General features: G+C 46.8%; 1 protein-coding gene across 3 annotated transcripts in view; it reads left to right on the forward strand.

The window, feature by feature from the left end:
- Positions 1-11,846: 11,846 nt before the first annotated feature.
- The window catches only part of TTLL6 (tubulin tyrosine ligase like 6), a 58,139-nt gene continuing 44,327 nt past the window's right edge, over positions 11,847-25,658 (forward strand). For 2 of the 3 annotated variants that reach the window (XM_054546344.2, XM_054546345.2), the window contains exons 1-4: positions 11,847-12,041; positions 22,213-22,333; positions 23,487-23,705; positions 24,541-24,579. In XM_054546344.2, the coding sequence (XP_054402319.2) occupies positions 22,213-22,333; positions 23,487-23,705; positions 24,541-24,579 (379 nt within the window). In that variant the 5' untranslated portion in view covers positions 11,847-12,041. Of the gene's footprint in view, positions 12,042-22,212; positions 22,334-23,486; positions 23,706-24,538; positions 24,580-25,658 lie in introns of those variants that run through there. The other variant, XM_054546346.2, reaches the window with a different exon arrangement.

A 25,658-nucleotide genomic window follows, 5' to 3' on the forward strand; every position in this document is an offset into this window, starting at 1 on the left:
AATTCTTCCTTACCATTTTAACAAGTGTCAGAATATTTTTTTCTTTAACATCCAGAAGATGTTAAATGCTGTATATGCTGTCTATGAAAGATTAAATTCGAAAGTGCCCCTTCTTCCACTGTTTAAATGTGGAAAGAAATTTTTCTGTGCCATCTGACCAGAAAATTTATGCCTCTGAAGCAGCTTTAGATTTCAGGCAGGGGAATGAGCATTCCCCCTTTTTTTTTTTTCGAGACAGAGTCTTGCCCTGTCGCCTAGGCTGGAGTGCAGTGGCATGATCTGGGCTCACTGCAACCTCCACCTCCCGGGTTCAAACGATTCTTCTGCCTCAGCCTCCTGAGTAGTTGGGACTACAGGTGCCCGCCACCACGCCCGGCTAATTTTTGTATTTTTAGTAGAGACGGGGTTTCACCATATTGGCTAGGCTGGTCTTGAATTCCTGACCTTGTGATCCACCTGCCTCAGCCTCCCAAAGTGCTGGGATTACAGGCATGAGCCACCACACCTGGCGGCAATGAGCATTCCTAATCTGCTTCCTCACAAGACTGGTGGCATTCAACTGAGATGAATGGATGGTGGGAAATGATGAGTAAGCCAGGAAGTGGGTCATCCGTCTAAAGTTCAAATCATCTTCTGAGTTACCAAAATAATATCTTCCATTTTAAACTCGGTCTGCAGGGACAAGTGCCCTCAGTATCTTGGATACATTTCCCTTAATTTTACTTATTAGATTTTCTAAAAGCACTGAGAATGAAAACCATCTGTACCCACACAGCTTATTGTCTACATTAACATGATAACTATTTCAGTAAATTAAAAATGAAGGCTGGCCGGACATGGTGGCTCACGCCTGTAATCCCAGCACTTTGGGAGGCCGAGGCGGGCGGATCATGACGTCAGGAGTTTGAGACCAGCCTGGCCAACATGGTGAAACCCAATCTTTACTAAAAGTACAAAAGTTAGCTGGGCATGGTGGCAGGCGCCTATAGTCCCAGCTACTCGGGAGGGTGAGGCAAGAGAATCGCTTGAACCTAGGAGGCAGAGGTTGCAGTGAACCAAGATTGCAGAGGTTGCCGTGAACCGAGATTGTGCCTTTGCACTCCAGCCTGTAGTCCCATCCACTCGGGAGGATGAGGCAGGAGGATCACTTGAGCCCAGGAGTTTGAGGTTGCAATGAGCAGTGATTGTACCACTGCACTCGAGCCTGGGCAACAGAGCGAGACCTTGTCTCAGAAAGAAAAAAAAAAAAAACAACTAAACTTGCCTTTATAAAACTAATAAAAGCCCACATATTTAGAATTATGAGAGGGGCCTGAATTCTGCTAAAATGTTGGCATAGTTAAATGATTACCAGCCATTATTCTGGAGGTCACAAGATTTACAACTTTCCCAATTACTCCCATAAATAACATCACTATTGTAAAACCTAAGATTGGCCTCTTGATAGATCCTTTCAGACTTTGGCATTTCTGACAATCAGATGGCTCCACCAGAACCCAGGACTCTTAACTGGTCCTGTGACCCCCCCACCCAGAAACAGACTTAGCACACAAGAAATATTTTCCATACCCCTGTGATTGCATCTCCAACCAATTAGCAGCATCCATTCCCTAGCCCCCGCCTGCCAAACTATCTTTAAAAAATCCAGCCTCCAAATTTTCAGAGACTGATTTGAATAATAATAAAATTCCACTCTCTCATTTAGCTGGCTCTATGGGTATTAAACTCTTTCCCTATTACAATTCCCCTGTCTTGATAAATTGGCTGTCTCTGAGCAGTGGACAAGAACTCGTTGGGTGTTTATACAACTGCTGGCCTCAAAATACTCTCTTTGTTGTGTCTACCAATCCTAAATGATTGTATCATGATCCTTACCCCATTCTAATCAACTCCCAACCTGCACTGAAAGAGCCTACACTTAAACCAAATTTCAAAGACTCAGTATATACCACTATGTGCCTCCACAACTCTTTGAGCCTCCACAACTCTGTCAAAGTAGTGCTCTTCTCACTGCAGTAAGGATAAACTAGACTTTGTTTTATCAACAGGTTATTTTGTTGATATTTTCAGCACCTAAATTCAATAGCACAAAATAAAACAATTAGTCTGATTTCCCTCTCTCTCTCTCTCTCTCCCTCTCTCCCCCTGTCTCTCTCTGTCTCTCTCCTTTTCTTTCACGGAGTCTCCCTCTGTTGCCCAGGCTGGAGTGCAGTGGCATGATCTCAGCTCACTGCAACCTCTGCCTCCTGGGTTCAAGCAATTCTCCTGCCTCAGCCTCCCAAGTAGCTGGGATTACAGGTGCCCACCACCACGCCAGGCCAATTTTTGTATTTTTAGTAGAGAGGGGGTTTCACCATGTTGGCCAGGCTGGTCTTGAACTCCTGATCTCAGGTGATCCGCCCACCTTGGCATCCCAAAGTGCTGGTATTACAGGTATGAGCCACTGCACCTGTTTTTTTTTATGTAGAGATGGGGTCTCACTGTGTTGCCCAGGCTGGTCTCGAACTCTTGGGCTCAAGTGATCCTCCTGCCTCAGCCTCTCAAAGTGCTGGGATTATAGGCATAAACCACCATGCCCAGGCTAGTCTGATTTATGTATTTATGTAGTTATTTATTTACTTATTGAGATGGAGTCTTACTCTGTCACCCAGGCTGGAGTGCAGTGGTGTGATCTCAGCTCACTGCAACCTCCACCTCCTGGGCTCAAGTGATTCTCCTGCCTCAGCCTCCCAAGTAGCTGGGATTACAGGTGTGTGCCACCATGCCCAGATAATTTTTGTATTTTTAGTAGAGACGGGGTTTCACCATGTTGGCCAGGCTGGTCTCAAACTCCTGACCTTAAGTAATCTGCCCATCTCGGGCCAGGTGCGGTGGCTCATGCCTGTAATCCCAGCACTTTGGGAGGCCGAGGCGGGCGGATCACGAGGTCAGGAGATTGAGACCATCCTGGCTAACACGGTGAAACCCCGTCTGTACTAAAAATACAAAAAATTAGCCAGGCACAGTGGTGGGCGCCTGTAGTCCTAACTGCTCAGGAGGCTGAGGCAGGAGAATGGCGTGAACCCGGGAGGCGGAGCTTGCAGTGAGCTGAGATCGCGCCACTGCACTCCAGCCTGGGTGATGGAGAGAGACTCCGTCTCAAAATTAAAACAAACAAACAAAAAACCAATCTGCACATCTTGGCCTCCCAAAGTGCTGGGATTACAGGCATGAGCCACTGAGCCAGGTCTTAATCTGATTTATTTCTAATAGAAATGTCAAGGGAGGGCTGCAGCTGCAACTCTTTATAACTGGATATTGAAGGAATAGGAATTTATATTCAGACCTACAGAGAAAATCTTTCACCTCTATCTTCAACTGCTAAGTCTCAGGGCAAAAAAAAAAAAAGAAAAAAAAGATTGAGGGGGTATGTGGTTACTCTGTGCATGACACAGTAGATTATCTCTCATTTCATTCTTCTAAGGGAAGTATTTTTATTATTCGCATTTTATAGATGAGAAAAGCAAGGCTTAGAGACATAAAATTATTTTCCCACACTCACATAGCTAATAAGTGCCATCAGAAGAATTTGAGCAAAGCATTCTGACTCCAGTACTGTACTCTTCACTTTTTTTTTTTTTTTAAAGAGACAGCGTCAGAGGTGTTTGAAACAGAGTGACTCCATCTTGAATAGGGGTCAGCTAAAATAAAGCTGAGACCTACTGGACTGCATTCCCAGGAGGTTAGGCTTTCTTAGTCACAGGATGAGACAGGAGGTTGGAACAAGATACAGGTCATAAAGACCTTGCTGATAAAACAGGTTGCAGTAAAGAATCCAGCCAAAACCCACCAAAACCAAGATGGCGATGAAAGGTCGTCCTCACTGCTCATTATACTCTAATTTAATTCATTAGCAGGCTAAAAGACACTCCTACCAGCGCTATGACAGTTTACAAATGCCATAGCAATGTCAGGATGTTACCCTATGTGGTCTATAAAGGGGAAGAACTCTCAGTTCCAGGAATTTCCCACCCTTTCCTAGAAAACTCATGAATTATCCACCCCTTGTTTAGCATAACTCATGAATTATCCACCGCTTGTTTAGTTTATTTGATCAAGAAATAACTGGCTGGCCGTAGTGGCTTACGCCTGTTATCCCAGCACTTTTGGAGGCCAAGGTGGGAGGATCACAAGGTCAGGAGATCGAGACCATCCTGGCTAACACGGTGAAACGCTGTCTCTACTAAAAACACAAAAAATTAGCTGGATGTGGTGGCACGTGCCTGAAGTCCCAGTTACTCAGGAGGCTGAGGCACCAGAATCGCTTCAACCCAGGAGGCGGAGGTTGCAGTGAGCCGAGATCACGCCACTGCACTCTAGCCTGGGCGACAGAGCGAGAATCCATCTCGAAAAAAAAAAAAAAAAAAAAAAAGAGGCTGGGCTCAGTGACTCACACCTGTAATCCCAGCACTTTGGGAGGCTGTGACGGGTGGATCACCTGAGGTCAGGAGTTTGAGACCAGCCTGGCCAACATGGTGAAACCCTGTCTCCACTAAAAATACAAAAATTATCCGGGCATGGTGGCGGTGCCTGTAATCCCAGCTACCTGAGAGGCTGAGGCAGGAGAATCACTTGAACTGGGTGGGTGGGGGGCGGTGGAGGTTGCGGTGAGCCAAGATTGTGCCACTGCACTCCAGCCTGGGCAAAAGAGTGAAATGCCATCTCAAAAAAAAAAAAAAGAAAGAAAGAAATAACCATAAAAATACCCAACCAGCAGCCCACCAGGCTGCTCTGCCTATGGAGTAGCCATTCTTTTATTCCTTTACTTCCCTTATAAACTTGCTCTCACTCTATGGATTCACCTTGAATTCTTTCTTGCTGGAGATCTAAGAACCCTCCATTGGGGTCTGGATCAGGACTCCTTTCCAGTAACAACAGGATTTCACTCTGTCACCAGGCTGGAGTTCAGTGTCATGATCACCGCTCACTACAGCCTCAACTTCTGGGGCCCAGGCAATGCTCCTACCTCAGCCTCCTGAGTAGCTGGGACTATAGGCACGCACCATTGTAATGGGCTAATTTTTTTTTTTTTGAGACAGAGTCTTATTCTGTTGCCCAGGCTGGAGTGCAATGGTGTGATCTCGGCTCCTGCAACCTCCGCCTCCCAGGTTCAAGCAATTAACCTGTCTCGGCCTCCCGAGTAGCTGGGATTACAGGTGCACACCACCAGGCCCAGATAATTTTTGTATTTTTAGTAGAGACGGGGTTTCACCATGTTGGTCAGGCTGGTCTCGAACTCCTGACCTCGTGATCCGCCCACCTCAGCCTCCCAAAGTGCTGGGATTACAGGCGTGAGCCACTGCACCCGGCGTAGCTGGCTAATTTTTTATTTTTTCTAGAGATGGGGTCTCATATTATGTTGGCCAGGTGGGTCTCGAACTCCTGGCCTCAGGTGATCCTTCTGCTTCGGCCTCCCAAAGTGCTAGGATACAGGTGTGAGCCACCTCGCCTGGCCCCATTCTTAACCACTATCCTCATTATGTTTTTAATGAAGAACTCAGCAAGCTATAAGGGAAGACAAACATAAATGACTATAATACAAGATATTGGTTTTATTTATTTATTTTTTTGAGATGTAGTCTCACTCTGTTGCCCAGGCTGGAGTCCAGTGGTGTGATCTCAGCTTACTCACTGCAACCTCTACCTCCCGGGTTCAAGCAATTCTCCCTGCCTCAGCCTCCTGAGTAGCGGGGATTACAGGCGCACATCATCATGTCCAGCTAATTTTTATATTTTTTAGTAGAGATGGGGTTTCGCCATGTTAGCTAGGTGGGTCTCGAACTCCTGGCCTCAGGTAGTCTGCCTGCCTCAGCCTCCCAAGATGCTGGGATTACAGGCGTGAGCCACTGCACCCGGCCAAGATATTGGCTTTAGAAAAGGAATTATTACACAGTGCTAAGACAGCACAGAATCAATTTTTCCTAGGGTCAAGAAGGAAGGCTTCATAGGAAAGATGTTAAAGAAAAAATCATTCTGAAGCCTGTTGAAATAGTAAGGAGGACTTCATTCAGGACTGTTGCATTAGGGACATTACAACAGGCAAAAGAGAGTGTGCTCAACTCCAAATACAATAAGGACAAATGGGATTTATAGTCAAGGAGCAGAGTGAGGAAAATCCATGGATGGAAAATTATTAAGAGGAGACATCAAGAGTTGGGGGGGGATTCTTGCTAAACCAACTTAACAGGATTCTTGCCAAAGGCAGGCTAGAGATTGATCACATATCAAGAGTGGAGGAGGCTGGGCGCAGTGGCTCACGCCTGTAATCCCAGCACTTTGGGAGGCCAAGGTGGGTGGATCACCTGAGGTCGGGAGTTCAAGACCAGCCTGACCAACATGGAGAAACACCGTCTCTACTAAAAATTCAAAATTCGCTGGGCAAGGTGGTGCATGCCTGTAATCCCAGCTACTCTGGAGGCTGAGGCAGGAAAATGGTTTGAAGCTGGGGAGCGAAGTTTGCAGTGAGCTGAGATGACGCCACTGCACTCCAACCTGGGCGACAGAGTGAGGCTCCATCTCAAAAAAAAAAAAAAAAAAAAAACCCCAAAAAAACCAAAACAAACAAAAGTAGTACTGGGAGAGCTGGGTACTGTGGTGCGCACTTTTAATCCTAGCTACTTGGGAGGCTGAGGTGGGAGGATCACTTAAACCCACGAGTTAGAGACTACCCTGGGCATCATAGTAAGACTTCATCTCAAAAACAAAAACAAAAACAAAAACAAAAACAAAACAAAACAAACAAACCAAAAAACAACCCAAAACTTCTGGTTCACCAGGTCTGCCAAAAAAGGAAAAAAGTTATCTGCCGATTTTCAACTGCCTAGGGGGTTGATGCTCCTAACCCCTGCATGGTTCAAGGGTCAACTGTAAAATCCTTAACATGTGTTCGTTTTTATATCTATATGAGAGTCTTGGTTTTATCTTTATTAAGAAAATTCTCTTTTTTTTCCAGTTTTTTTTAACATGTAATACATGTTTGACATAGTCATAGCCTTTATATTTTTTTTCACTTACTACTTTTATTAAGTAAAAAACTTCCTCGGTGCAATGAAACTTCATATATGTTAGTTTCTTTTTTGCTATAATATAATTGATTATACCATACTTTACTTCACCATTTTCTAACAATTGAATATTTAAGCTGTTTATTTAAAAAAAATTTTTTTTTTTTTGAGACGGAGTTTCGTTCTTGTTGCCCAGGCTGGAGTGCAATGGCACCATCTTGGCTCACTGCAACCTCTGCCTCTTGGATTCAGGTGATTGTCTTGCCTCAGCCTCCCAAGTAGCTGGGATTACAGGTGCCCGCCATCACACCTGGCTAATTTTGGTATATTTAGTAGAGATGAGTTTCACCATGTTGGCCAGGCTGGTCTTGAACTCCCGACCTCAAGTGATCCGCCTGCCTTGGCTTCCCAAAGTGCTGCGCTTATAGGTGTGAGCCACTGCACCGGGCCCAATTTTATTTTTTTGATCCATGGTCTCATTCTGTCGCCCAGGCTGGAGTGCAGTGGCATGATCTTGGCTCACTGCAGCCAAGACTCAAGCAATCCCAGACTCAAGCAATCCTCCTCCATTAGCCTCCAAATAGCTGGGGCTCCAGGTGTGCACCACCACACCCAGCTGAGTTTTGTATTTTTAGTAGAGACGGGGTTTCTCCATATTGCCCAGGCTGGTCTTGAACTCCTGGACTCAAGCAATCTGCTCTCCTTGACCTCCCAAAGTGCTGGGATTACAGACATGAGCCACAGTGCCCAAATAATTTTTTTTTTTTGAGACGGAGTCTCGCTCTGTCATCCAGCCTGGAGTGCAGTGGCAAGATCTTGGCTCACTGCCAACCTCTGCCTCCCGGGTTCAGGTGATTCTCCTGCCTCAGCCCCCTGAGTACCTGGGATTAACAGGCGCCTGCCACCATGCCAGGCTAATTTTTGTTTTTTTAGTAGAGATGAGGTTTCACCATGTTGGCCAAGCTGGTCTCAAACTCCTGACCCTCAAGTAATCCGCCCCCCTCAGCCTCCCAAAGTGCTGGGATTACAGGCATGAACCACTGCGCCCAGCTAATCAGGGCACTTTCTGTGGAACTTGTCTGAGGGCCATCTACACCAAGACAAGGATGCTTTAAAAACAGCCATGTTGTTTCCTTACAGGGCAAAAAGAAAAAAAAAAAAAAACAACATCTATGAACAGGGAAGTTTGTTTTCCCAGAAGGTAGAGGAGGATGAAGAAGAAAGGCAAAATAAAAACAAAAACCTGCCTGTAATCCCAGCACTTTGGCAGGCTGAGGCGGGCAGATCACCTGAACTCAGGAGTAAGAGACCAGCCTGGCCTACGTGGCAAAACCCCCATCTCTACTAAAAATACAAAAAAATTATCTGGGTGCAGTGGCTCACGCCTATAATTCTAGCACTTTGGGAGGTTGAGGCGGGTGGATCACCTGAGGTCAAGAGTTCAAAATCAGCCTGGCCAACATGGCGAAACCCCGTCTCTACTAAAAACACAAAAATTAGCCAGGCGTGATGGCGGGTGCCTGTAGTCCCAGCTACTCAGGAGGCTGAGGAGGCTGAGGCAGGAGAATCGTTTGAACCTGGGAGGCAGAGGTTGCAGTGAGCCGAGATTGTGCCACTGCACTCCAGCCTGGGTGACAGGGCGAGACTCCACCTTGAAAAAACAGAAACAAAAACAAAAAACCCCAGAAACCTGGGAGCTCTACTGCTTATGGGTGGGCAGTCCCTTGTCCAGGGGCTCTTTCAGCCCCATCAGATACAGTTACACATCAAAATGGAGAGGATTCAGAAGAGTTGCTTGGCAGCAGTTTCTATTGCTATTTCTATTTCACTACTAGCAGAGTGTGTGGAGGAAGGGGTAATGGACTCTATGACCCCACTGCAAGCCTTGAGCAAAGCCATCTCACTTTTCTGGGCCTCAGTTTCCTCATCTGAAAACAGGACAAATGCCATGGAGGTCTCTAAGAACGCTTCTGATTTAATAGAAGCCCAATTCTGTGATTATACACACTTCTACAACATTCTCTCATGCATTGCAGACTTAACGCAAAAAAAATCTGGGGTATGCAAAATTTTACCTAAGCATCCTTGCCTCATTCCCACTCCTTACCTCATTCCTGGTACACATATCAAGACTTTATTTTGGCTGGGCACGGTGGCTCATACCTGTGATCCCAACATTTTGAGATGCAACAAAACAAGATCCCGTCTCTACAAAATTTTTTTTTTTTTTAATTAGCCAGGCATGGTGGTAGGAGCCTGTAATCCTAGCTACTCAGGAGGACTGCTTGAGCCCAGGAGTTTGAGGCTTCAGTGAGTTATGACCGTGCCACTGTACTCCAGCCTGGGCGACAGAGCAAGACTCCATCTCAAAAAAAACAAAATAAAATTATTTTGGCCGGATGCAGTGGCTCATGCCTGTAATCCCACCACTTTGGGATGCCGAGGTGGGCGGATCATGAAGTCAGGAGTTTGAGACCAGCCTGGCCAACATGGCGAAACCCCGTCTCTACTAAAAATACAAAAATTAGCCGGGCATAGTGGCGGGCGTCTGTAATTCCAGCTACTCAGGAGGCTGAGGCGGGAGAATTGCTTGAACCCAGGAGGCAGAGGTTGCAGTGAGCCGAGATCGTGCCACTGCACTCCAGCCTGGGTGACAGAGCAAGACTCCGTCTCAAAAAAAAAAAAAAAAAAAATATTTTGACTGGCACGGGAAGAATGGGCTTCTAGGAGGGACCTTGGTTCAGGGAGCAGAAGCAGGATCTTTCTTTGTTTCATTAACTACTCAAAGGAAGAACCCCAAACTGAGAAAAGGCTGTGTGAAGTGCAGAGCAAACAACCTTATGGGGGTTTTACTGTTGTTTTACTATTTATCTATTTAGTCAGGTGGGTGCCTTAGGAACAAAACAACAGTGAAAACAACAGGGTTGGACCTGGATTTTTCCACATACTCTTGCCTCTGAGAGCTCCTAGGACATGGTCCAAATTTTTTGACAATTAGGACCCTCCATCATTCTGCTTCAGTTTTTCATGCCCAGGCCCAGTAAGTCCCTCAGTGTTTACCGTGTGGATTTGTCTGTTTAGGGTTTGCCAGACACAAATCACTGATATTCTCTGCTTTCTTGGCTGTCACTTGGGTTGAAGCTTGCTTTGCTCTACAGTGAGGGCAGCTCCACTGTTCACCGTGTTCACCCTGTGTTTGCTCCTGACATCAGCCCTGAAAGGACAGTAGTGCCAGGCTCTGGCCTATAAGCTCCCATTGCAACCTCTCATAAATAACCAGTTGTCAGGGATTTTAATGGAAACTCTCTGAAAGCCGTAAATCTTTGCTGCTCTCTCCTGTATCCTCTCCCTCATTTCCATCACAATATCACTCCTGAGGGACTGGAGACCAAACAGGAGCTGGGCAGAGCAGATTGGTAGGACGCTGGAGAAAGAAAACAGTGGGATGGGGGAGGGGAACAGCTGGGACAGTTGGTCTTAGGGAAGCATCTGCTGGGTGACCAGTTAATAATGGTCACTTGGCCCCTTAGGGCCTGTGGGGGAGGGGCACCACAGCACGGGGCCACCTGCGGGGGGAAAAGGGAAGAGGGCTGACTGGATGGCAGAGAGGTTTCTGGAAGAGCAGCAGATGGGCCACTGGTTCCACCTTGGGCCTTCTGTTCACTTCGGGGTGACTGTAAGCACCACGTAGTAGGCTTCCAGGGTCGGCTTGAGGCTAAGCTACACCCTTGCCTCTGGTGTTCTGCCTGTGCACGTCAGCAGGTGAAGGGGATCTGTGTTGGGAGGAACCTAGGTTACCAACTCAGGCCCAAATGAACAATGTTTATTTATTTATTTGAGACAGAGTTCCCCTCTGTTGCCCAGGCTGGAGTGCAGTGGCGCGATCTCAGCTTAATGCAACCTCTGCCTCCTGTGTTCAAGCGATCCTCCCGCCTCAGCCTCCCGATAGCTGGGACCACAGGCATGCGCACCGCGCTCGGTTAATTTTTGTATTTTTAGTAGAGAGGGGGTTTCGCCATGTTGTCCAGCTGGTCTTGAACTCCTGAGCTCAAGCGATCCACCCACCTAGGCCTCCCAAAATGCTGGGATTACAGGCGTGAGCCACCGCGCCCGGCCGTGTACAATGATTTGAATCCAGTCACTACTACAGATTCTCCACCTGAGACCAAATGGTTGCTCAGAGAAGCCCAGACCCCTAACCCCTTAAGTCTCACTGACTCTTCAGTCGGTCTAGGCGGCCCTCTCTTACTGATCAGTTCACTGGAGGCCATGACACCCCACACTCTGGAGGTGAGGTCAGGATTCAATACGCCTGAGCGGTCATTACAGGTTTGCAACGCCCATTTTCCTGTTGAAGAAGCTAAGCCTCACAGAGATAACGTGGCCTGCCCAAGGTGACACAGGCACTAATATGCCTGAGATGCTGATTTAAGTCTCCAACAAATGTTTTCCCACAGTGCCTCCTGCTTCAGGTTTGCCCTCTCCCGAAGGCCTAAATTCAAGGTGCCCCCCTCCCTCACCGCAGCCCCACGCAGCTGGACCTCTGGAGCCAGACGTTCCGGCAGCGCCCGCGCACGGCGCCCGACGGCACCGGCGCGGGTGGGCTGGGGCTGCGGCTCGAGTCGCTGGGCACGGGTAGGGCTGCGGGAGCGAGCGGAGGTCCAGCCCCTGGCGCCCGGGTGCGCGGTGCGCGCGTCCTCCGCGTCTCCCGGCACAACTGTGGGCGCGCCCCTCCCCTAGCGCCAGGGCGGTTAATTGGATTCGGGAGGGAGGGGGAATGGCAGCTACTGCAGGGGCCAATCGAAGGCTTAGAAGGCCCCGTATGCAAATATGAGGGCCAGGCGGACCCAAAGTTAGGGCGAGCGCGGGTTGGGGTTGGGGCTGTCGGGCAGCCAATGGGAGCGTTACTCCTTCATCCTTCGAGGAGGGGGCCGGCAGGTGTGGTTGCAAGCTGGACTAGCAGCCCAGCGGGGCGAGACGGGGGAGTAGGAATCGCGGGTAAGAGCGCCCCAAAGCCCGGTGCTGGCTCCAGACCGCAGCCTCCTGGTGCCTGTCCCCTGAAAACCTGGCTAGACACGTCTCCTTAAACCCACACGGGACCCAGGTCCCCAGGGTACCCCGCTGCCCTCCCTGGTGGCATTCCACGGCGCCAGGCACTCACCCTCACGGTCCCTCGGCTCCGGGGCTCCCCCCTTCTCAGTCCCTCTTATTAACGTTCATTTCCCGCCCTCCCCCGATTTCCTAAACCACAGTCCACCAAGGAGCTGTCCCTTAGACACCAGTGATCCCTGGGACTGACACAACTCTCTTCATCCTCTTCATCCCCATCATTGGGTCATTTTCTTCATCACTGTTCTTCCTTTGTCTGGAGAAACCTTCCAGCAAGACACTTCCCATTTTTCATGGCCGGCATAGTCCTCTGCTGATGCCCCTACCGCCTTCCAGCCTGGTGTTCTTTCATTTCCAGTTGTTATTTCTCACCCCTCCTGAAAGAATACTCTTTTGGCTTTGCAGAAACTTCTCCTTTGGGATTTGAACTCTAGGAAAAATATCACATTGGGGGATGAAGTGGGAAGGGAGCTAACGTTTTTAAAGCACCAGTATGTGCGAGGCACTCCAAAAATAATTTAATATTTATGCCAATCTTATTATTATATTTTCTTTTTTGTTTGTTTTAAGAGATGGAGGTGGGGGGGGGGGTCTCACTTTATTGCCCAGGCTGGTCTCGAACTCCTGAGCTCAAGTGATCCTCCCACTTTGGCTTCCCAAAGTGCTGGAATTACAGGCATGAGTCACCACGCCTGGCTTATATTTTCATTTTACAATATAGCCTTTATTTTGAACCAAGCACTGCTTTAAGGGTATTAGAAATATTAACTCATTTAATCTTTAAAACAACTCCATAAAATGAATATTATTATCCCCATTTTACTTATACAGAAGCTGAGGTACAGAGAGGCTAAGTTATTCACCCATGGTCACACATTCTAGAAACTAGTAGAGCTGGGATTTGGATCCAGATCCATCTGTCTTTGTTAGCAATGCCCTGAATATTGTGGAGAAAATGACTAGGTGTGAGCCTGATCTGAATATTGCATCTTCCAATCTTGCAGAATTTCTCAGTTTCTAGCAGAATAAAAGATGGTATCTAAGCAAGATTCTTATTGTTCCCACTACATGTGACTTGTCATTCTCAACACTTCTTACTGGCAAAGCCCTTGAGCAATTGGGTGCCCCATCCCTCCCTTGTTAGTCTATATTTTGCTTAGGACCCTTTCAGGCCCCGGGCTGAAATTCAAAGGGTGACTAAAACGAAAAGTCAAAAGACCACAAAAAAATCTTATTTTATCCTGTCTGAATCAAAGCTCAAAGCACTTTCCTAGATGTGAAGCTTTTATCCTCCTAGTGGTCCTGTAATTATAGAGAAGATAGGGAGTGGGAGAGGAAATAATTGCTTGGATTTTTATGACATACTGAGTTGGAGGGGCAAAGCTGAAAGCAAGATTCAGAGGTCTTACCTCTACATCTTTTCTTCCCCCATCCAATTTGACATTTTCCAAGAACTAGCCACTGGAGGCCTTCAGAGGGATGCTTCCAGTAGGGAAATGAGAACCAAAAGATGAAAAGGAGGTACGTGAAGGAAAACCTATTATCTGGTGAAAGAGAGGGACTTCACAGACAGACACAATAGGCGAAACTTTCAGTGCTCTATATATTCCTATAGACTAGAAAAAAAGTCCAGGTGGTAAAGGTCAGAGATGAAAAAACTTGGCTACAACTTGAATATGTTCTCCCATGGTTCTCTTAGTCAAGCACCAAATTACTGTTTTCTATCATTTATAGGATGCCCGTGTTCATTCAGTTTTGCAAAAGAAATCACTGAACCGCCAGGCGCGGTGGCTCATGCTTGTAATCCCAGCACTTTGGGAGGCTGAGGTGGGCTGATCACCTGAGCTTGGGAGTTTGAGACCAGCCTGACCAACATGGAGAAACCCCGTGTCTACTAAAAATACAAAATTAGCCAGGCGTGGTGGTGCATGCCTGTAGTCCCAGCTACTTGGGAAGCTGAGGCGGGAGAATCACTTGAATCCAGGAGGCAGAGGTTGCGGTGAGCTGAGATCGTGCCATTGCACTCCAGCCTGGGCAACAGGCTGGAGTTTTTTTGAAACTCCGTCTAAAAAAAAAAAAAAAAAAAAGGAAAGAAAGAAAGATAAAAGAAAGCACTAAACATTTTCCACCCTCTGCAACACCTCCAGGGGAGAGGAGAGTAGTCAACAGGTATAGTCCTTCAGAAGTGGAAATGAGACAGGGACCCTCCTCTGAGTTTTTTCCAAATAACCAGCAATGGACCCGTCCCAGTGGACCCGTCCCAGTGCTCATTCCCTCCCCCTGGTGGCCAATGTAGGACATTTTCATGCTGTCTAACCAGGATCTTGTTGACAGCCTCTGGCTTGGAAGATCTCAAGATCAAACCCTATACTAAAATGGAAGGAAACATGAGAATTTTTTCAGTGTCTTAACTATCCTACTTGGAAAGGTGAACTAATACCCTCCCTTAATGACACAATGCTCTTTCTTGTGTCATTAAGAAAAATCGAAGATGCTATTTTGCTATTTACTCTGTTTGTTACATTGGTAGTACAGCTTAGTCTTTTTTTTTTTTTTTTTGAGACAGTGTCTCCCTCTGTCACCCAGGCTGGAGTGCAGTGGTGCGATCTCGGCTCACTGCAACATCCACCTCCCAGGTTCAAGCGATTCTCCTGCCCCAGCCTACCAAGTAGCTGGGATTACAGGCACCTGCCACCATGCCCAGCTAATTTTTGTATTTTTAGTAGAGACGGGGTTTCACCATGTTTGCCAACTTGGTCTCCAACTCCTGACCTCAAGTGACCCGCCTGCCTCAGCCTCCTAAAGTGCTGGAATTACAGGCGTGAGCCACCGCACCCGGCCTTAGTCTTTTTAAAACTCTCTAAAGCACTTAGTCCACTTTGCCTGTCCACTAACCCAGCATAATGGGAAGATAAGTTGGGGACCAGGAAGCTGGGGTTTTGGTGGTGCTTCTGATTTCTTGCTCTCTGGCTAGGTACAAGTCCCCTCACGTAGCACAGACTGGTGGAGGGCAGGGAGTTCAAAACCTCCTTTAAAAAGATTCCTCCCAGTTCTAACATTCAGGAATTCCATAGAAGCTTAGAAAATATTCCAATTACACCCTTAATAGGAGCCCTCGTACAATGTGGACATTGGAGAAAAGAAGGGAAAGAGAGTGAAAATAAATACAAGTAGAAACAATACAGCTGTTACCAGGTTATGGCAAATCTGGAGAGATCCAAGCCCCTGTTGGAGATGGGAATTTAGAAGCAGTTGACTTTAAGGAAAATGATGTGGGACCAGCTGATTTTTTTTCCTTTTTCTTTTTCTTTTTGAGACAAGGTCTAGTTCTGTCTCCCAGGCTGGAGTGCAGTCATGTGATCTCTACTCGCTGCAACCTCAGCCTCCCGGGCTGAAGTGATCCTCCCACCTCAGCCTCCTGAGTAGCTGGGACTGCAGGCACACGCCACCACACCTGGCTTATTTATTTATTTATTTATTGGTAGACATGGGGTTTCATCGTGTTGTCCAGGCTGGTGTCAAACCCCTGGGCTCAAGTACTCTGCCCATCTTGGCCTCTCAAAGTGCTGAGATTACAGGCATAAGCCATCGTGCCTGTCCCCAACTGATTCTTAAGGAACTAAAGTCACTAAGATTGCTTTTGGGAGTTAGGAGATCAGTTACTTTACTTTATGGTCACACTATTTATGGATGGCCAACAGAGAGGAAAAGGCAGTGAGGGGAGCATGAGAGACAGGCTGTGGGGTCAGATGGACATGTCTTCCAACCCCAGCTGTGCCTCTTACCTTAGTCTGTCTGTCTCAGTCTTCTCATCTGTAATAGAGGAAAGAGTATCTATGATAGGTTATTATGAGGATGAGACATTATGTTTATAAATGCTTTAGTGTAATGGCTGCTACTTGGTAAGTGAGTTATTGTAAGTGAATGAAACAAGCATTTTAAGTGCCAGCTATATGAGAAGGACCTGAGGTTGACGATTTAACAACGTAAATAACAAATGTTACTTACCTAGTGCTCACAACAACACTTCTATTATATAGCTAAGGAAAATGAACCTTGGAGAAGCTTAATTAGTTCATGCATTTATTCATTCTTCCAGCCCATTAATTCAAGGAGCATATGAACATCTCATTTTTAGTATCTCTTCTAGACACTGCTAGGAGCTGAGAATGCAGAGACACAGCCTCTTCCATCAGGAAGTTCACAGTCCAGGGTTACACAGCTGGTAATGGTAGAGAGCACTTTGTGGGTACCTACTATGTGCCAGGCACTGTTCTGAGAACTTTGTGTTGCATGAAGTCAAATGAGTAAACTCATTTCATCTCCATAACTGGGAGAAGCCACTTTACAGATGAGGAAACTAAGGCAGGAGGTTAAATAAACTGCCTGAGTTCAGACAACGAGGAAGTGGCAGAACTGGGATTTAAATCCAGACAGACAGACTTCCAAATCTGAGTTCTTAGCTACTACACTGCAGCTGCCTCTTAATAAGTGGCTTAGTCACCTATAGCTGACGGCAGAGGCCCTTACACCATGATGTATGTATATTTCAGGATGCCACCAGCAGCTCCCCTCACTCTTTCGTATTCTCCTTAGGCCATGTCTTTTGCCTTTCCTCCTTTTATTCCTCAAGGCTACAAGACTGCTTTTGGTGTTGGCACCAACAACATTCTTAAGCAGGACAGTAGGTGGGAACTACCAGGTGAGCAGGGAGTGGTTGCTAAGACTGGTAAGAGAAGTCTTGTAGAACCAAATGAAGTCCACATCTGAAAAGTCTGAGTGGGGGCAGGGGTCCCAGCTTCACCTGGGTCAAATTTAATTCTTATTCTGAAAACCAGGGAATTAAAATGCTTTCTGGCTGGGCATGGTGGCTCACGCCTGTAATCCCAACACTTTGGGAGGCCGAGGTGGGCGGATCACCTGAGTTCAGGAATTTGAGACCAGCCTGGACAACATGGCAAAACCCCGTCTCTACTAAAAATGCAAAAATAATTAGGCCGGCATGGTGACAGGTGCCTATAATCCCAGCTATTTGGGAGGCTGAGGCAGGAGGATAGCTGGAACCCGGGAGGTGGAGGTTGCAGTGAGCCGGGATCGTGCCACTGCACTCCAGCTTGGGTGACAGAGCAAGACTCTGTCTCAAAAAAAAAAAAAAAAAAAAAAAGCTTTCTGCTCAGCCCTGGTGGAAGTAGCTTTTGTTTTCACTTGAAACTGCTTGGAGGCCAGAGATACTAGAGCAGAACTGGTATAAATTCAGATGTCTATAGGGTCAGGCATATAGCTTAAATGAAAGAAGTGGGCTGCTTTTAAGAAAATGTCACCTCTCTTGAGCTGGGCACAGTGGCTCATGGTTGTAATCCCAGCTACTTCCAAGGTTGAGGCAGGAGGATCTCTTGAGGCCAGGCATTTGAGACCAGCCTGGGCAACATAGCAAGACCATGTCTCTAAAAAAGAGATGTCTCAGTGCTACTATAAGAAAAATAGGCTGGGCGTGATGGCTCACGTGCTTTGGTAATCCCAGCACTTTGAGTGGCCAAGGTGGGTGGATCACCTGAGGTCAGGAGTTCGAGACCAGCCTGACCAATATGATAAAACTCTGTTCTCTACTGAAAATACAAAACTTAGCCAGGCATGGTGACAGGCACCTGTAATCCCAGCTACTCGGGAGGCTGAGGCAACAGAATCGCTTGAACCCAGGAAGCAGAGGTTGCAGTGAGCCGAGATCATGCCACTGCAGTCCAGCCTGTGTGACGAGTCAGACTCTATCTCAAAAAAAAAAAAAAAAAAAGAAAAATAATAGCATAAGGATAACTGTCACTTGGCTCCTGTGTCAGGGAGAAAAAAAGGAGTGTTGGGCATTGGGGCAGACTGGAAAATGTCTACAGGAGGCATTACTGAGCTCTGGTTGATTGCTGGCATGAAGGAATAGAGACCTCTCCAAAAGAAACGGAAATCTGCATTTTCTAGTTGTTGGCAACTATATATATATACACACACATACTATATATATATATATATATATATATATATATATACACATACTATATATGCATATATATGTACTATATATATACACATACTATATATACACATAGGTTTTTTTGTTTGTTTGATTGTTTTTTGAGACAGGGTCTCACTGTTGCCCAGCTGGAGTGCAGTGGCATGATCACAGCTCACTGCAGCCTCAATCTCCTGGGCCCAGGTGATTCCCTTACCTTGGCCTCCCGAAGTGTTAGGATTATAGGCATGAGCTACTGTGCCCCAGAAGTAGACATTTCTGCAAGCTAGATTCAGCATGCATGTCCCCAGTAGGCAAACTTTGAAGGAGATACTCTCTTTCAGGATCTTTGGAGAGACAGGATTCAGCCTTGGAGATTAAACAGGGAGAGAAGCTTGGGGGAAATGAAAGCAAGGAGGCCAAAGACAAAGCAAAAGTAGTCACATTGCAAGTACTGTTTGCCATCTTGCACCTGTCTCGGGTACCATCCAAGATGGCTCTTATGTCATAGGCAGCCTAGAATACGAGGAAATGCAGGCAATAATTCCATGGTGAAACAGTTCATCTAAAAGTGCATGGGCTCAATTTTTTACTCTATATGCTTGAGGCCCTCTCATGCAAGAGCAAACATAATTTGACCTTTTTTTTCTTTTCTTTTCCTTTTTTTTTTTTTTGAGACAGAGTTTCGCTCTTGTCGTCCAGGCTGGAGTACAATGGCACGATCTCGGCTCACCGCAACCTCTGCCTCCCAGGTTCAAGCAATTCTCCTGCCTCAGCCTCCTGAGGAGGTGGGATTACAGGCATGCGCCACCATGCCTGGCTAATTTTCTGTATTTTTAGTAGAGATGGGGTTTCTCCATGTTGGTCAGGCTGGTCTTGAACTCCCGACCTCAGTTGATCCACCCACCTTGGCCTCCCAAAGTGCTGGGATTACAGGCGTGAGCCACTGTGCCCGGCCTTTCTTTTCTTTTTTTGAGACAGGGTCTCTGTCATCCAGGCTGGAGTGCAGTGGTGCAGCCGTGGCTCACTGCTGCCTCAAACTCTTAGGCTCAAGCAATCCTCCTACCTCAGCCTCCTGAGTAGCTGGGACTACAGGCATGCAGCACTACACTCAGCTAATTTTTTTTAATAGAGATGGGGTCTCACTTTCTTGCCCAGGCTGGTTTTGAACTCCTGGACTCAAGCAATCCTCTCACCTTGGCCTCCCAAAATGTTGGGATTACAGGCATGAGCCACTGCACCTGGCCTACTCTTTGAGGCAGACACATAGAAGGAGCCATGACTTGTTCTTACCACTCAGGCAAGGACTCAAAAATGGGCAAAGAGAACCCGCACTTCCAGAGGTCAAATTCAGGGTCAGTTTTCTCTCCCCAAGTTAACATTAACCTTTAGGTAAACAGAGCCACTCCTTCTTGAGGGCTTGGTACATAGGAGCCGTTGCGGAGGGCTAGGGGAGTGGAGCTAGCCGTTTACCTTCAAGGAAGGAAGCAGTCCAAGGTCAAGATTTCAAGTACCTTAGTTCCCCTGAACTTTGCCAAGAATGTGCCTGTTCACTGGGAACAATTGACTCACAAGACCCAGGTTTTATCTGTCCTGAGCACATCTCTTCCTCCCCCTGCTCTGGTGTCACCATAAAGGGTCTTGCCTATAAGTGGCAGCCCTCTTCAGAAAGAGAAAGAAACAAGTGGCAATCCTTGGCTGACTTAACAATTCTGCCCTCCCTCTCATTGTAAGCATTCAATGGGAGCATGTATATGAAATTCTTTGAAAAGCCCAGAGAACTATCCCCACATAAAAGCTTATAATTATATTATTTATAGGTAGCTTCCATAGTTAAAGGGCTCCCCACCACCAAATTTGGTTTTAGAAAGGAATAGAGAGAGGTGGAAGGGTGCAGTCGTATCAAAGACATTGGCCATAGGGTATAAAAGTTGTCTAGAATTAGCAAGTTTGGGCCGGGTGTGGTGGCTCATGCCTATAATCCCGGCACTTTGGGAGGCCGAGGTGGGCGGATCATTTGAGGTCAGGAGTTTGAGACCAGGCTGGCCAACATGGTGAAACCCTGTCTCTACTAAAAATACAAAAAAATTAGCCTGATGTGGTGGCGGGTATCTGTAATCCCAGCTACTCAGGAGGCTGAGGCAGGAGAATCGCTTGAACCCAGGAGATGGAGGTTGCAGTGAGCCGAGATTGCACCACTGCACTCCAGCCTGGGTGAAAGAATGAGATACCATCTCAAAAAACAAAACAAAACAAAACAAAACAAATAGCAAATTTGTGTAGAGAGGGGAGATGATTCCCAAGAGATTGTGGGGCGCTGGTGAGCCTGTTCTTGTTGCATATTGCTGGTAGTATTCCAAATTATTGCAATCCCTCTGGGAAACAACATGGAGAATGGCATGAACCCAGGAGGCAGAGCTTGCAGTGAGCCGAGATCGCACCACTGCACTCCAGCCTGGGCGACTGAGTGAGACTCCGTCTCAAAACAAAAACAAAAACAAAAACAAACAAAAACTAGAAATGGCCATGCACTTTGCCTCATGCTTGTAATCTCAACACTTTGAGAGGCAGAGGCGGGCAGATTGCTTGAGGTCAGGAGTTCAAGACCAGCTTGGCCAACATGGCGCAATCCTGTCTCTACTAAAAATATAAAAGTTAGCCAGATGTGGTGGTGCATGCCTGTAATCCCAGCTTCTTGGGAGACCAAAGTACAAGAATTGCTTGAACCCAGGAGGCAGAGGTTGCAGTGAGCCGAGATTGCACCACTACACTTCAGCCTGGGCAACAAAGCAAGACTCTGTCTCAAAACAGACAAACAAACCAAAAAACCCAGAAACATGTAAACTTTGCCACAATGAAAAGGCTGTTTATAATCTACTAAGTGGACAAAAAGCAAATACAAAATTGATTACAATTATATTAGAATAATTATGCTTAGAAATTATTATTTTGGCAGGGCACGGTGGCTCACACTTGTAATCCCAGCACTTTGGGAGGCCGAGGCAGGCGGATCACCTGAGGTTGGGAGTTTGAGACCAGCCTGATCAACACGGAGAAACCCCCATCTCTACTAAAAATATAAAACTAGCCGGGCATGGTGGCGTATGTCTGTAATCCCAGCTACTCGAGAGGCTGAGGCAGGAGAATCACTTGAACCCGGGAGGTGGAGGTTGTAGTGAGCCGAGATCGCACCATTGCACTCCAGCCTGGACAACAAGAGTGAAACTCCCTCTTGAAAAACAAAAAACAACAAAAAAAAGAAATTATTTTTATTTTTAAATTAATTAATTAAGTTTTTTTTTTTGAGACGGAGTCTCGCTATTGTTGCCCAGGCTGCAGTGCAACGGTGCGATCTTGGCTCACTACAACCTCTGCCTTCCGGATTCAAGCGGTTCTCCTGCCTCAGCCTGCTGAGTAGCTGGGATTATGGGTGTGCACCACCATGCCTGGCTAATTTTGTATTTTTAGTAGAGATGGGGTTTTGCCATGTTGGTCAGGCTGGTCTCGAACTCCTGACCTCAAGTGATCTGCCTGCCTCGGCCTCCCAAAGTGCTTGGATTACAGACGTGAACCAGCGTGCCTGGCCTTATGCTTAGAAATTAAGAATAAAAGTGAATTCACAGACAGTTTAAAGTGGCTATAATAGAGTAGGAAAGCTACAGGTGATTTCTCATCCTACCTCATTTTCTAAGCCTCCTTTAATGTTATATTATTTCAATGATAATACATTGTAATATATTATTATCTTTTTTTAAATCCAAAGAATTTGTGAGGGAGGAACAGGTAGTATGTAGCAAGGGGACTGTGGACATCGGAGGAGAGGGGTTGAAATGTGAGGAGGTTTGCAGGATTTTCAGAGGTGAGGAGAGGAAGGGAAAGCACCAGAAAATTGGCTCTGTGGTCATAGGTGCCTTGGATGTGAGGGAATATGAATCCGTTAATTGGGCCTGGCAGTTCTGGGTTACCCAAAGGCAAACTAAGCATGTTCTTAAGGAGGAGTGAAGCAGGGGCATTCAAATCCATTAAAAATAGTTGATATTTGACATTTCTTTTTTTTCTGAGATGGAGTCTCGCTCTATGGCCCAGGCTGGAGTGCAGTGGCGTGATCTCGGCTCACCGCAACCTCTGCCTTCCGGTTCAAGCGATTCTCCTGCCTCAGTCTTCCTAGTAACTGGGATTACAGGTACCCGCCACCATATATGGCTAACTTTTTTTTTTTTTTTGAGATGCAGTTTCTCTCTCGTTGCCCAGGCTAGAGTGCAATGGCACGATCTTGGCTCACCACAACCTCCGCCTCCCGGGTTCGAGCGATTCTCCTGCCTCAGCCTCCTGAGTAGCTGGGATTACAGGCATGCAATGCCCGGCTCATTTTGTATTTTTAGTAGAGACGGGGTTTCTCTATGTGAGTGGGGCTGGTCTCGATCTCCCGACCTCAGGTGATCTGCCTGCCTTGGCCTTCCAAAGTGTTGGGATTACAGGTGTAAGCCACTGCGCCCAGCCTTTTTTTTTGTATTTTAAATAGAGACAGGGTTTCACCATGTTGGCCAGGCTGGTCTCAAACTCCCGACCTCCAATGATCTGCCTGCCTCGGCCTCCCAGAGTGTTGGTATTATAGGCGTGAGCCACTGCGCCCGGCAATATTTGACATTTTGAGCAAACATGAAAGAAATCTCATGGGGCCAGGGAGGATGAGATCTTTACTGGACTTCCTTATATGTATTTTATAATTTGATCTTGTTTTTATTTTGGAATGGATGGTGGGGGAGACATAGCTTTCTCTGTGGCTGGTGTCTCTGAAGGTCTGCATCTGGCCCTGGGCTTGAATCTTATTGTTCGATCAGATACACATTAGTCTTGTACTCCACGAGTGGCAGTTGCATTCATTTTCAGGCCAACATATTGCTGTGTGGAGGTTCAGTGCAGTGCTGAAACAGTTAACAGACCTCCTCAAAGCACCTCCACCTGTACCCTCTGGGACTAACTCTCTCAGCTAGGAAGGCTTGGGGCTTCGCTGTCTCCAGACACTCACTCATTTTAATAAGATTGTTTACCAGGTGGTGCCATGCACAGCATCTCAGGCTTCTCCTGAAAATCCCAGGAGGGAGAAACCAAGGCTAGGGTTGGCTGAGTGAGTCTCCAAGGTCACAGCCAATGGCAAAAGGTGGAATCAACTCCCTCCCTGAGCTTGCATCAAATCGCGGAGGCCGGGTGGCATTTTATAAACTGCAACGTGTTGCCTTGAATTAGAACCCTGGGTCTCCACCCACATGAGCGAGGGAGGGGGTCCCCCTGCAGGTGGATCCCTGTAACTGCGGCTCCCTCTGCCCTCTCTCTAGGGGCCTGTTATTTCCCCAGAGCCTCCTCCCAGGCCAGGGAGATGCCACAGTGCCCGACTTTGGAAAGCCAGGAAGGGGCAAACTCAGAAGAGAAGGGGGACAGTTCCAAAGAAGATCCAAAAGAAACCGTCGCGCTGGCTTTTGTGAGAGAGAACCCAGGGGCACAAAACGGACTTCAGAATGCCCAGCAGCAAGGCAAGAAGAAGAGGAAGAAAAAGAGGTTAGGATTGAAAGCTGGGGAATAGGGATCCATGTTGGTAAGAACAGGAAGGACCTGGAGGGAAGGGGGTCTTGGCTGATGATGAGAGAGTAAAGGAGAAACTGTGTGCTGAGACTGTCAACATCTCACCACTTTTGGTTCATATAAAAAGAATCTACTTTCGATGATCTGTTTTATAGAATCAAATGATAGTGTGTGTAATCTAAAAAACCACGCCTTGTCCTAATTTTCATTCTATTTGTGTTTAGGATGCCTTTAAAAAATAGCAGGAAGAGAAGATTTCCTTGTTTTAAGAAGGCGCTTATTTGTCCTGGAAATTTAGTACACCTTCAATATGATAGCACCATACTGACTTATCAGGATCCAACTGCAGCTTGTGCATTCCGGTTCTTGTTTAATATTTCACCTTGCCTTGCTCCATTCAGACTGATTGATGAAGGAAAGCTTGTCCACTTTCTTATTCATAGCTTCCCTTAATGGGGGGAAGAGGAAGGAGACAAGTATTTTGGCCAAAAATATTTTCAATTCCTGTCCCTGATGAGCCAGTGGAGTAAAAGGCTTGAGGCAATGATGTTAGTGAGAAGCTGCAAGCAAGATCAGCTGTAATTGCAATACAGAATTTCTACCTTCTGTGTAGTACCCTGATGCCATGTTTTCCACCATGCTGTACCCCTTTAGACTCGTGTCCTCAGCAACAGGGATGGTCAAACCAGGCTTAGCATGGCAGGCTAGATTTCAGACAGCTCCACCTGGGACAGGATGTTTCTGGGTACAGTCACTTGTTCCGGCAAGTGTGTCTCTGTCTTGCTGCTTTCCTTTTTCTCTTTTCCAGATGATTGGTGATCAATCTATCCAGCTGCCGGTATGAGAGTGGTGAGCATCTACATTCAGGAGATCTATAATGGGGACCCACTGGATTCTCCCAAAGGGTTGGGAAGAGTCACTCTTGTATATTTGTGAGGATGAAAGGGCATATCTTCAAATCCTGTCCTTCAGTTCTCCTGGCTCAATGATCTACTTAATTAAAGAGGTTGGGAATCCTATTCCAAGAGTCATGGGTTTTCACCACAATGGTGTGTACTTCAACTATCTGTAATTCTTATATATAGTGATTTGGGGATCTACTTGTAGAAGAGACAGCTGTTGCTGCAGCCAGTGGCTCTGTTTTACAGTACAAGTTACAAACTTGCAGTTCGTGAACTGAGTCTGATCTACAGACCTATTTTGTACTTTAGAACACAGTGTTGCTGTTGCTTTTTTTTTTTTTTTTTTGACATGGAGTCTTGCTCTGGAGTGCAGTGGTGTGATCTCAGCTCACTGCAAACTCCACCTCCTAGGTTCAAGTGATTCTCCTGCCTCAGCCTCCCTAGTAGCTGGGATTACAGGCAAGTGCCACCATACCGAGATAATTTTTTGTATTTCTAGTAGAGATGGGGTTTCGCAGTGTTGGCCATGCTGGTCTCAAACTCCTGACCTCAAGTGATCCACCCGCCTCGGCCTCCCAAAGTGCTGGGATTATAGGTGTGAGCCACTGTGCCTGGCTCAGCTGTATTGTATTGTATTGTATTTATTTATTTTTTTGAGACTGAGTTTCACTCTTGTTGCCCAGGCTGGAGTGCAATGGCACAATCTTGGCTCACCGCAACCTCTGCCTCCTGGGCTCAAGCGATTCTCTTGCCTCAGCCCCCTGAGTAGCTGGAATTACAGGCATGCACCACCTCGCCTGGCTAATTTTGTAGTTTTAGTAGAGATGGTGGTTTCTCCATGTTGGTCAGGCCGGTCTCGAACTCCCGACCTCAGGTGATTTGCCCACCTCGGCGTCCCAGAGTGCTGGGATTACAGGTGTGAGCCACTGCGCCTGGCCATTTATTTATTTTTTTTGAGATGGAGTCTTGCTCTGTCGTCCAGGCTGGAGTGCAGTGGCATGATCTTGGCTCACTGCAACCTTCGCT

Source organism: Pongo abelii, chromosome 19, assembly GCF_028885655.2.
Source record: "Pongo abelii isolate AG06213 chromosome 19, NHGRI_mPonAbe1-v2.0_pri, whole genome shotgun sequence".
NCBI classification, from domain to species: Eukaryota; Metazoa; Chordata; class Mammalia; order Primates; family Hominidae; genus Pongo; species Pongo abelii.